At 42.0% G+C, this 13,320-nt stretch overlaps 1 protein-coding gene and 1 pseudogene across 1 annotated transcript; one reads left to right on the top strand and one right to left on the bottom strand.

Moving 5' to 3' along the window:
* Nucleotides 1–309: 309 nt before the first annotated feature.
* RETNLB (resistin like beta) lies at nt 310–1,652 on the top strand. The gene is given in 4 exon segments (XM_019651167.1): nt 310–408; nt 876–982; nt 1,530–1,576; nt 1,579–1,652. Coding segments are annotated over 4 exon segments (327 nt in total).
* An 8,428-nt stretch (nt 1,653–10,080) lies between these two features.
* LOC109387350 (60S ribosomal protein L4 pseudogene) lies at nt 10,081–11,341 on the bottom strand (annotated as a pseudogene).
* Between the last annotated feature and the right edge of the window lie 1,979 nt (nt 11,342–13,320).

Below are 13,320 nucleotides of genomic sequence, written 5' to 3'. Positions count from 1 at the left end.
TGTGCATGCTTGTGTTTTAAAGGGGGCCCAGGTTAATACCACAGGTTATAAAACATCCTTGCCTGAACAATCTCTGCAGACTTCTTCTGTACTTTTTGGTGAGTGAGTCCTCCTTGCAGCCACTCTCCCTGGTTCTCCAATCTGCTTAGAGAGATCCAAATTCCGTGCAGACACTGCCGTTCCTCCATCTGTACTCTCTCGGGACTCTCCACGTTCTCTCCTCCCTTCCTCTCAACCACATGGGAGCTCAGAGACCTCAGCTTCTTCCCAATCTTTCCTTCCAGTCCCAGGACATGGCCTTTCCACAGGATGAAGTCTACCTCCTGCTGCCTTCTCATCTTTATCCCTCTCCAGCTGATGAACCCAGGGAGCACTCAGTGTTCCTTAGACTCCATTGTGGATATAAAGGTAAGGAAAGCTCTCGTGGGTCTAGGTAACTTGCAGGAATTAGGGAAGCAGGAGGGGAACTCCTGATCACGCCTCTTGTTCCTAAACCCTAGCTTGTCCTCTATCCTGTTCCCAGATCCCAACCTCTCAGGGCTTCCCCACGCCCCTATCTCTTTTTGGACTCTTGACTAAAAGTTAAGGTTTTCTGGATGATGATAACGAGAAAGAAAAGGAGGATAGCAACAATTTATGCACACTCATTATGACTGAGGTATACCATAAAGCTTTACATAGATTACTTCATTTAATTTTCACTTAATGAGGTAGGTACAACTACTAGTTTCATTTTACAAATGAGGAAAGTAAATCTTAAAACTAGTGAGTAGCCTGATTATGGACATGGAGACACCTCTGAGGTAGAAGGCAATTTGGAAGGGGAATATGGAGACAGAGATCATAAGCAATAAGCCTTCTTCTCTCCTACTCAGAGTTCAATCCTTTTATCCCAACAAAGATCTCACATACCAGTATCAGCAGCTCATGCAAGCTGTCCTCCTGCCCTGCAGGTGAGTCATTCCATGAGATGGGATGGCAGGTAAGATGCCCTGTCCATCCCTGGCATCTGCACCTTCTCACCATCTCATGTTTGTATTAGCCTGGGGCTGAGTCATAAGCCCTGGCTCCCAGAGATCGCTTACCCACTCTCATTTCACTTAAGGATGTTACTGAGGGATCTGTGGTTTCTGCCTCTTCCCTTCCCCCCCTCCTTTCACGACCTTTCTCTCCTCAATTGTCCTGTCATGGTCCTATCACCTATCATTTCTCCTGTCATTCATCTCCCTTTCTCAACCTATTGCCCCATTTTAGTGTGTAGGGACCAGCACAGAGGTGCGTTTATCGTGAATCTGAAGGAACAAAAACACCCAGACCCCTCACTTTCATGGATTTTCTCCACTACCGTATACTTAAATTTGTTTTAGTATTTTTTCCTTAAAGAGGACCTTCACAATTGAATTAGTTTTAGATCCTACAGAGCCTAGATCTCCCCCTGGGCTGTGCAGGAATGAAAGGTTGTTTTGGATGGGTCTCCTTCCGCTCAAAATCTCAGGGCTCTGACATCTGTGTCTCATGAGCCCACACAGACGTCACGGGCCTTGTGCTTGTGGTGGTATCTGTGGTTCCGGGCATATCCGTTGGAAACCACATGCCACTGCCAGTGTGGCTTGGTAGGCTGGACCACTGCCCGCTGCTGCCACCTGACCTGAGAAGGAGGAGGATGAGACCCCGATTGTGTGACCATGACGGTAATGAAATCATGACCCCAAACAGGAAACCCGACTCAGGACTCCCTTTCATTTGTTACAACCCTGTTTCTTAGGTAATAAAGTCAATTTTTGCAAGGTGGAGGCAGACAAAAGCAGTTTTAAAATAATCAGTTTCTAGGGCCAGCCGAGTGGCGCGATGGTTAAGAACTGGCTTGGGACGCCAGAGGGCCCCGGTTCGGATCCCACATATGAGGGCCAGTGACATTGCCCTATACAGCTAAGATGCTGAACAACAGCTCAACCTGGAGCTGGGCTGCCATGAGTCGCCGGCGACGGCTAGGCTGCAGCCCCTGTGGCAGTAGGTTGCCATGGGCTACCGTGTGTAGCCAGCAGCCAGCGTGAGCAGCCAGCAGCCTCAGTGAGCAGCCGTCCAGAAGCCGGCGACTGATCTGCCTCGCCCGGGAAGAGCGCAATGATGGTGCCAACTTGGGCCAGTGAAGCAGCGTCCTCCACAACTAGACTGAAGAACAAAACGACAGCAACTTGTCTGTTCCCCTTCCCCCAATTCCCCAGCAGTGTTCCCATCCCCCCAATTCCCCAATAAAAAATCTTTTAAAAAAATCAGTTTCTAAATTTTTGGTTTGTATATATGCTGTTTCCTAAACTTTCGTGCCAGAGATCTGCTTTGATCATGGTGATAAGCTTGCTACTGTCTTTCTCCCCCCATAAACAAAAGAAAAATACAGCCTTTACCTGTCTCTGAACTTCCCATGGTTCATTGACATGGGGTATAAAAATCTGCATAATACTAACAATACAAAAAAACAAAAATAAAAAAAAGATTCAAAATACTGGTGCCAATGTTGAATGATCCAGTGACTGGGTAACAAGTCCTTTACATGTTGGGAAGTTTCCAGTTTTTGACTCAGTGTTGAAGGAGAACTTAACACAGTTATCAATTGATAGGCCATCAGAATAATTTTTAATATCAACTTGCAGTGTTATTTTTAACAAACACCTCAAAAGGAATTCAAACAAATTGAATGACATTATTATAATAAAATGTTCTTTTCCTATACACTTCATTATGAAGTAGTCTCAGTGTATAACTATAAAAAGAAAAAATAGGAATAAAATTTCTTCTAAAATTTATTTCTCTAGGATTATTCATTCATGGGTACATAAATCACTTGGGGAAAATAGCAGCTCCATCTCTCTCATTTAAGAAATATGTTTCCAAAAAATACCATTTGTGGTTATTGACTAATCAAAATTTGTTATAAATGTTTTGTTTAATTGTGTACTATTAATCATTGTAATAATAACTCAGAATGTACTCATATTTATGGCAGCTAAAGTGAATATTTTAAAATATAAACCAAATTACATCACTTTCCCATCCAAAGTACACTTCTAGTGACTTCTCTTTACACATAAAATAAAATCCCAAGCATGTATCATGGCCAAAAAAACCCCTGCATTTAGCCCTTGATTATATCCAACCTCACTTCTGATCCTTGCTTACTTTATTCTGGTCACACCTGCACTCTTGATGTTCCTATAAGTTATAGCCAGCCTCCTACCTCAGGGCCTTTCTACTCTGTGTCCCTCAGATAGTTACTCGGTTCTCCACACACAAGGTCAATCCTCAATATTTTTCAGAGAAGCCTTCCCATCATGCTCTATCTCTTGTCCCCCACCCACTTTTTAAAATGCTTCACAGTCCTGACATCATAATACGTATTTATCTGTTAATGGATTATCTCCCCCCTTGGAACATGTGATCCATGAAAGATGAATTCTTATTTAATTTGCTTGTCATTGAATCACCAGTGCTTAGACTAGTGCCTGGCCCATGGAGAAGCTATAATGAACAATCTATTACTCTACTGTCAAGCCCAACTCTGAGTCCAAGACAGCTTTCTCTCTTGCTTTTTATCCCTCTTTCTATACCTCAACCTGGGTCACTGAGGGATAGTCATTATTTTAACTGTCCCTGGGGTCCATTCTCAAGGTGCCTGTAGAAGAAATAGTTGTACATCAGAGGAGCACCTCTTTGGAAGAAAAAGCCAAAAAGTGTAGATGGAGGCTAGAAAGGTTGGCAACACCAGAGGCAGAAGTTGGATTTTGTAACTCTGGCTGACAGAGTTGATTGCCCACTTTGTGGCCAAATTCCCCTTTCTCTGTGTTAACAGCATCCTAATTTCATTCAGGGTGGTCATGTGCCCTGTCCTGAAGGATAAGTTATTGTTTAAGCCAATAATGAAGCTCCTGCTCCTGTTGGTCAAGGATTCTCTTTCCTGGCCACCTTTGCATGGGATGAAGTTGTGACATGTGGCCCAAGTCAGGCCAAGAAGACAGAGAAGAACTCTGCTTGGGACTCCTGAGAAAGAGTTTGTTTCCTGAATAAAAACCAGAGACTCAAAATTATCCATAATCCTTATTGCTTTGGATGTTGGTGTGAGGATGTTAGACCTGGAGTTGTCACCGGGGAGAAAGTCAACCATCTTGTGAGCTTGAATAAAAACTATAAGGATTGTGAAGTAGAAAGGATCTGAGGTTATAACAACATTATTCAGCCACTGAACAAAGTCTAGACTCACTGAACCTCATTTTTTCATAAGTAAATAATAAACAATTGTATTAATTCATTTTACAAGTATTTATTGAGTTCTGCCTCACGACAGGCATTGGGATATGATAGGAGTTAAAATGAAGGTAGTAACCTTTATAAAGCCCCTATTTTAATTTTAAGCCTCTACCAGCTGGGATTTTTGTTACTTTTCCATGGACAGAATTACTCAATGGCAATGTAATGGTATCTGAGCAGATGACAACCAAGGCTCTTATACTACACCTTTTCTACCTTTTCCTGTCGAAGGAGTAAACAAAAGGTCTATAGTGAGGGATGTCAGAAAACTAGGCAGTGCCTGGAAGGGCAGCTCTCACGCTTGTGGGGCTGTCAGGAGGAGAGGAGAGGGATAAAGGAGAAAGGCAGAAAGCCTTCCCTAGGCAGAGAGCAAGAGCAAAGGCAGCTGACACATCTCCAGGCATGCACTGGGGACTGTTTCAGGCTCTTTTTGGAGGCTTGACCCTCCCCAGATACCTTAGATCTCAAGTACTGTCAGTGCTTGTTAGTGGAGAGGAGGGAATGCCTTCATGACATGCCACCAGAGTATAAAATGTCCCTGCCCTCCCAACCTTGGCAGCCCTTTCCTAAACCTGGCTGGGTGAGTAGGATGCACAGCTCCCTTCTGTGACAACCCTGCTTCTCAGGAATGCTGCCAAGGAACCCAGGCCACCCTCGCCCTGCTGCTTCTCTTCCCCTGCTCCTAAGGGCACTTATTTCTACTTTCTCTTCTCCTTTCCCTCCCCTTCCCTCTGGACCCAGGAGTTGTTTTTCATCTTCTGTCCATTTCCCCCTTCAAATCATGACTTCTCAGCTCAAGTCCCTTCTGCCTGTGACACCCTGGTCTCTCACACAATAAAGATAGTCTTTGCTTGTGCCTTTGGTGTTACCAGCCCCTGACTGGGTCTTCTCTCTCTACAGGATGTCTCCCTACCCTACACACTCCAATGTGTGCTAAGATGGGGGAGGCCATGAAGAGGATCAGAAGAACTCAGATCAACATCCCATCTTCACCACTATCATCTCATTCTTCAACAAACATCGAGTCACACTGTTCTAGGCTCTGTTCTTGGCACCAGAGGTATAGAGAAGCAAAATGATAATGTTGGGGAAGGTCATAAAGAAGACATGACCACTGGTTTGACCTGGTAGTTGGACCCAGGCAATTGAAGGCTCCCTAGTCCCTCCACTATCCTTGGAATGTGCACTCTGTTTGCCTTCCCCATGCTAGAAGCTGCCCAAGGACTCAGCCTGCAAATAGTAATGAGGTGACGAGCGGGTACATGAAGCCTCCTGTGTACGTGACTGTCCCCAGTTAAAGCCTCTACACAAACTCTTAAGATTTAGCGGGTAGACATGGAAATGTACTAGTCTTGTGGCTGCCTAAGACAAGCCTTGTAAGTAAGTTTCCTTGTTTTTGAAACCTGTGGGCTCCCAACCTGAAATGGTCTGCCCTTTCTTTGGTCTCTCCCTGCCCTCTGCGGTAAAGGGGCTGATTTTAGATTACACCCAGGAAGCTCCTGGGGAGGCTGCAACCCAACACATGCCCATCCCTGAGAGTGCTTACTATCTGGAACATTCCTTACACATCAAGGCACGTATGCTTTGCCTCTGCTCAGAGCAACCTGGGTGTTCTAGTGATCACTTCCGTGATCACCACACAGTATTTTAAAATATACCTTTTATTATTATTTAGGTGGAGCAAAGCCAACAGATCAGGAGATGGCTGCCATTGAAAAGACAGACCCAAGAGAAAACGACATGAGAAATCACATAGGGAAGCACTGGGGTCAGCCAGGAGGCAGAGGTCAGAGGTCAGGGAGGGCGGGGAAACAGGCAAGAGCCTTTTATTGTGGTTTCCATGGGAAGAAGGGGGAGAGGCAGGATAAGCAGGTTTAGGATCAACTAGTTTGAATAATTTCATCAGTGTCCGGGCATAGCGGCTGTCCTAGATGTCTGGCACCTGGCCTTGTGGTGATGAGGGCAGGTGGCTAGTGGCCCAGAGTGTGAAACCAAAGTAAAGGAGGTCAGCAAGTTTATGGACTCTGCGCTGGTTGCTTTGCATATGAAATGCCTCCTCACAGGCTAGTTGTTGGCTGTCTCTAGAAATTAGCTAACCTAGGGAAGGGCAGACCCCCCAGGGTCCGCAAAGCCCCAAGCTGTCAAAGCATCAGGAAATGAAAGGCATGGTTAATACACACACTTTTACAGGCGGTCAGTTTTCCTGACCCTTCCTCTAGGAAAGGAGTCTGACATATAATTCTTCTTCAGACTATTATGATGCTCCAACCTGGGAATTCCTGTATGATGCCTTCGATCCTTCCTAGTGCGCTAGAATCTCTATGCCACAAACTCAGGGAGACACTTGACATATTGTGAGGAATTTTTTTGGTACAAGTAGCAGGAAGCAGGACAAAATGTAGGCAGCAGCCAAATCACAGCTCGTTTTAGCAAAGCTCAGTGCTGAAGTCGGACTCCCTGTCAGGGTCAGGGTCAGTCTGACTACACTGAATGCAGTGCCCCTTCCATGAGATTTGAGCGATGTTCCAAACAGTTACTTACTTATGGACCTGGAACTGGACCCTATGCTTATATCAAAAGAGAACCTCTGAGTTGTCTTAGCCTACGATTAACATCAGGAAATATTCAGAGAACAAAAGCAGAGTCTTTTATCTTTGGAGAAGCCAAGTCAAAGAGAAAGTAGCAGGTGCCAAAGGGAGGTGGTAATTCTTCCTGTAGCTTTCTGGTGTCTCTCTGGGGCTGGTCTCCGAGTGCAGGGCCTCTCTAGAGAACCATGAGCCAGGAGGGGAATGTCAACCGACAACGTTTACAGCTTCCCAAACCACAGGGAGAGATCTTCATTCTACTGCCTCTAATCCAGCATAAATGAACCTGCTTCTGACTCCACAAGAATGATCACTCAGCTCCTACGCCTTGAAACCTGCAATCATTTGTCCCGGGCTGAACGGTTCTCAACGTCTCTGGTAAGGAAGATAAATCACCCATTGTTATAGAACCATATAGTCCAGCACTCATGAGTTTTAAACAATTTCCTTCAGTTCTGCATCAGGCACTTAGTAAAATAAAACGCTCCTCGTTCCTGGATGTATGGACAAAAAGAAAAAGATACAAATGGGACCAATATCCAATGTTCCCATTCTCTTCCACCTGGGTCCAATGTGGAATACTCTCCCAGTTCTGGGTCTGCTTTGCCTCCACATGGTAATGGCTTCCACCGTGTACTATGCAATGTTTCGATCATGGTTCCACCAACCAGGCCACCATCTTTTCTGTCCTCAGAAGAACCAGCGAAGTAAGAAGCAAGATTTTCATTCTAATGGGAAGGTGTGAACATCAGTGTGGCAGACCTGCTGTGGGGTCAGGAGCGGGATTTTGTGTGCTGCTTCCTCCTCTCCTCCTTCCCTCCACTTCCACTGTCACCAGCACAGCAAAGCTCTTGCTCCCCACAATGTTTTTGCTCTGAGTTGTGTTACTCCTTCAGACAAGAGTTAACTTATTTATGTTGAAAACTCCATTGAAAAATGTAAATGTAATGACAAATATCTTAAATGGTTTACACTACTGGCATTATCATGTAGCCCAACAGAAAATTGCTTTCATTCATAATACTAAGCCAAAACATATTATCGCTTTTCTGAACTTTTGCCTTTGGGAGGGAAAAAAAATGGTAACAATATTCCACAGGGTAAAACTGCCCCAATGAGTCTGGCAACTGCTTTATTTTTACTACGCAAATAACTAAAATACTATGATCACAAAGAGAACAAGAAAATTTTCAGACACCTATACATTATTCAGTGATCTTTGATCATTTATTATTCATGAGGTGAGATTGGGGAGATAGAACGTTCAAGGCAGGCGCCAGAAAAAAGAAAATTAAAGCCAAAAATGTGTGTGCATGTGCATGTGTATTTAGGTCTCCACACTTTTATTCAAATGCTGAATATAACCACATAAGCTTCACATGTTGCCTTGGATACCTAGAATAGCATCGCTCACATCCTTTTTTATTTAATCAATGAAATTTATTTTTTAGAGCAGTTTTAAGTTCATAGCAAAATTAAGCAGAAATTCCAGAGTTCCCATATACCTCTTGTCCTCATGCAACCACAGCCCTCCTCTGTCGACATCCCTGCACCACACTGGTACATTTGTTATCATCAATGAACCTACATTGATGTATCGTTATCATTCAAAGTTCATAGCTTACATTACGGTTTACTCTTAGTGTGTGCATTCTGGTTTTAAAAGATGTATAATGACATGTTTCCAACATACAAGCGTACACAATAGTTTCACGCTAGCGAATCCTCTCTGCTCTGCCTATTCATCCTTCCCGCCCTGAACGCTTGGTGACCACTGATCTTTTTACTGTCTCCACAGTTTTGCCTTTTCCAGAATGTTATGTAGTTGAATCATACAATATGTAGACTTTTCAGATTGGCTTGTTGCACATAGGAATATGTATTTAAGGCTCCTCTATGTATTTTCATGGCTTCATAGCTCCTTCTTTTAGCATTAATGAGTATTCCATTGTCTGAATGTCCGATAGCTTACATATCCACTCACCTACTGAAGGATCTCTTCTTTGCTTCTAAGTATTGGTGATTATGAATAAAGCTGCTATAAACATCTGCATGCAGGATTTTATGTGGACACCCATTTTCAACTCCATTGCATAAGTACCAAGAAGCATAATTTCTGGATCATATGGTAAAAGGATATTTAGTTTTGTAAGCAGCCACCAAATTGTTTTCCAAAACAGCTGTACCATTTTGCATTCCCAGCAGGGACGAATGAGAGTTCCTGTTGCTCCACATCCTTGCCAGCACTTGGTGTTGTCAGTGTTATGAATTTTGGGCTTTCTAATAGATATATAGTGATATCTCATTGTTCTTTTAATTGGCAGTTCCCTAATGACATATACTTACTTGCCCTTTGTATATCTTCTTTGGTGAAGTGTCTGTTTCAAGTCTTTGGCTAATTTTTAAAGCAGGTTGTTCATTTTCTTATTGTTCAATTTTTTTAATTTTTAAAAATTTTCAATTCAGTTGACATTCAATATTATTTTATATTAGTTTCAAGTGTACAGCATAGTGGTTACACATTTATATAATTTACACAGTAATCCTCCTGATAAATCTAGTACTTTGAGTTTTAAGACTTTTTTTGTATATTTTGGACAACAGTCCTTTATCAAATATATCTTTTGCAAATATTTTCTCCTAGTTTGTGGTTTGTTTTCTCATTCTCTTGACATTGTCTTTTGCAGAAAAGAAGTTCTTTATTTTAATGAAGTGCAACTTAACAATTATTTCATTCATGGATTGTATCTTTTGGTGTTGTATCTAAAAAGTCATCACCATACCCAAGGTCAACTAGGTTTTCTCCTATGTTATCTACTAGGAGTTTTAAGTCTGAGGCCCCTTCTGAGTTAATTTTTGGAATAGTGTAAGGACTGTGTCTACATTCATTATTTTGCTTGCGGATGTCCAGTTTCCCCAGCAGCATTTGTTGAAAAGATTATCTTTTCTCCATTGTATCATTGCCTTTGCTCCTTTATCAAAGATTAGTTGACTAAATTTGTGTGGGTCTATGTCTGGGCTATCTTGATCAATTGATCTTCTTAAAAATTCTTTTGTGAATATTACACTAGCCTGCTTACGGTTTTGTTTTGTTTTCATGTTTCTCACTGCCTTTTGATCAGGTTTTTTATTTTAAATTAACTGTCTAAAGTGATTTGACCTTTACGGAATAAACAAATGTCAGTTTATGCCGTTAGGCCACAGGCTGTTTTTCTTCTGTGGTGGTTTTTTTTCCTGCAGGCTTCTTCTCAGCTGCTGGTTTCTTGGTAGCTGCAGCCTTTTTTCCCACCAACGGCTTCTTCTGCTTCGTAACACCAATATCTTTTTTCCTTTTTTCCCTACCACTGGCTTCTTGCCTGGAACCCTCTTCTCACCTGATTTGGCTTTTAGCACTGCTGCTGCTGCTTTATCCACCTGGTGCTTGTGATTCTTGGCCTGGCAAAGAATGGTGTTCTCGTGCATGGTCTCTGCATGTGGGTTTAGCTTCAACATGATTCTCAGGTTTTTCAGTGGATTCTTCTTCAGGACTCTGCAATGAATCTTGTGTGATGCTCGGAGGGCTCTTTGGATCTCTGGACTTTTCAAGATTCTGCTAAGGTCCACACTGAGCATCTTGTGCATGGAAAGATTGTAGTTAACTCTTGAGGGAGGCAGCTTTATGCCAAGTGCCACACAGACCATCTAACCAAATGCAGAAATGGCCCACATGACCACCAAGAGCAAGTTTCAAAAGGTTTAGTTTGTTTTCATTAAGCAGAGTAATTCCAGGGATGTTTCTGAAGGCTTTGATGATGCTGTTCTCCTCATTATAGATGATTCCAGGTCTCCTTCACTAGACACGACAATGGTTTCTCATTTTGCCCTTGCCAGTTCCCTTTCGCTGAGTGGTATCTACCTTTTTGATATCATTCCAGGCTTTAAGTTTCTTAAGGAGCAAAACAGCCTCCTTTGTCTTCTTGTATCCTTCAGCTTTATCTTCAGCCACCAAAGAAAGTTCAGGAACCTCTTCAATATGATGACCTTTAGACACGACAGTGCTGGGAAGGCCAAGGCAGCCAGGGCAGAGCAGATGGCATGTCGCTTCTGTGTTGTGTTCACTCTGCAGTGCCAATGGCGCCAGGTTTTGGTTGGTGCAAACAGGCGGCCTTCACTACACATGTTGCCAAAAGCACCCTGGGCAGAGTGATGAGTCCCACTGCCTGAATTCCGGGAATTTGAGCCACAGCTCTGCCAGGACTCCACGACTCAGCACTGGTTTGATGACCTGCTAATTCACTGACAGCATAGGGCTGTCTATTGTTTTTGTGCAAGTTGGTGTGAACAAAGTTCACAATATCTGGTCCAATGGGGGCCTTGAACACAGAGGGGAAAGTGACATTTTCCCCAGATGATTCCCCCATTTTGGAGTACACTGATATCAGTGGAGGAGCACACGCCATGGCGGGGAGAGGAGACAGCCATGTTCCTTCCAGCTCAGTGGCCCCCACAGGAAAAGGCTACTGCAGCTTTACAGTTCTCGAAGTAGAGTACTTTCAGTCCTCTGATTTTGTTCTTCTTCACTATTGAGTTGGCTATTCTGAGCTTTTGGCCTCTCTATATAAACTTTAGAATAAATGTGTTGATATTCATGAAATAGCTTACTGAGATTTTTGTTGGGATTTTGTTGAATCTATAGATCAGATTTGGAAGAATTGTCATCTTGACAATATTGAGTCTTCCTACTTATAAACATGAAATATTTCTTCATTTATTCAGTTCTACTTTGATATTTTTTCATGAGAGCTTTGTAGTTTTCCTTTTATAGATTTCTGTTATGGACCAAATGTTTGTGTCCCCCCCAAATTCATGTTGAAACCCTACCTCTCAGTGTAATGGTATTAAGAGATGGGACTTTTGAGAGGTAATTAAAATCAGATGAGGTCATGAGGATGAAACCCCCATGAATGGGATTCGTGCTCTTTTAAGAGCCACAAGAGAAGTTGCTTCTTGTCTTTGCTTTTTATCATGTGAGAGTTACACTCTGTAACCTAGAAGACTGTCCTCACCAGAACCCAACCATGCTGGCACCCTAATCGCAGACTTTCAGCCTCCAGAACTGTGAGGACTAAATATTGGTAGTTTATGGTAGTTTGTTATAGCAGTCTGAACAGACTAAGACAATCTTGTGTGTATTTTGTTGGATTTATACTTAAGTATTTAATTTTTTGGATGCTAATGTAAATATTATTGTCTTTTAAAAATGTCATTGCTGGTATATGGGAACATGACTTTTGTACATAACCTTGAATCCTGAAATCTTGCTATAATCATTTATAAGTTCCAGGAGTATTTTTGTCAATTCTGTCAGATATCCTATATAGAAGATAGTGTCATCTACAAATAAAAAAGCTTTATTTGTTCTTTCCCAATCTATATACCTTGTATTTCCTTTGCTTATCTTGTTTCATTACCTGAGATTTCCCATATTATGTTGAAAAGCAGAGGACATCCTTGCCTTCTTCCTGATCTTTGAAGGAATGCTTTGAATTTTCCACCATTAAGTGTGATGTTACCTGTACAATTTTTGTAGATGTTATTTATTAAGTTATGGAAGTTCCCTTCTGTCTTAGTTTGCTGATAATCTTTATCATGGAATGGTGTGGGATTTTGTCAAATGCTTTCTCTGCATCTATTGAGATGGTTATGTGATTTTTCTCTTTTTGATATGATGGATGACATTAGTGGATTTTTGATTATTGAACCACCTTGCATATCTGAGATGAATTACAGTTAGTGTGGTTATGTTTTGTTTTTGGTGTATATTTCTTTTTTATACATTGTTGGAATCAATTTGCTAATATTTTGTTGAAGATTTTTGTCCTGCTATCTTTTTACACTAGAATAGTGGTTCTCGACCAGAGAATTTGAAAATGTCTGGAAACATTTTTGGTTGTCACAAGTTGTGAGGATATGATGATATTGACATCTAGCGGGTATAGGTCACAGATGCTGGAAAACATCCTGCAGTGCACAGGAGAGGCCACCACAACAATTATTCCACAAAAAATATCATGCTGAGAATAAGAAATCCTGTTCTAGAATGTGCGCTTCTATTGTTAGTAGATGGCCTTATTTCTCATTCAAAGGGAACACTGGACATGGGTCTGAGCAAAAGTAAAAATACTGTTGTTCTAGAGATCTCTATTTTTCAAACAAAATACATGTATCTCCACTCCCTAATTCCTAAGAGGGCTGCTTGTAACCTAAGTGAAGTCACAATGGTAAGTGAGAATCCCAGCTTTCCCAATAGCTGATGTTAACACTTCTTCCTCACATACTAGCAATTAGAAGCACATTTTTTGCACATGTTCAAACTGATCAAATGAATAAGTATCTGGAAGATATTTTGAATGACAGATTTCTAACTCTACAGAAACCATAAAACTGACCTTAA

Source organism: Hipposideros armiger, unplaced genomic scaffold, assembly GCF_001890085.2.
Source record: "Hipposideros armiger isolate ML-2016 unplaced genomic scaffold, ASM189008v1 scaffold_154, whole genome shotgun sequence".
NCBI lineage: Eukaryota > Metazoa > Chordata > Mammalia > Chiroptera > Hipposideridae > Hipposideros > Hipposideros armiger.
Note: the sequence above shows the minus strand (reverse complement) of the source record. Positions and strands in the feature narration are given on the sequence as shown.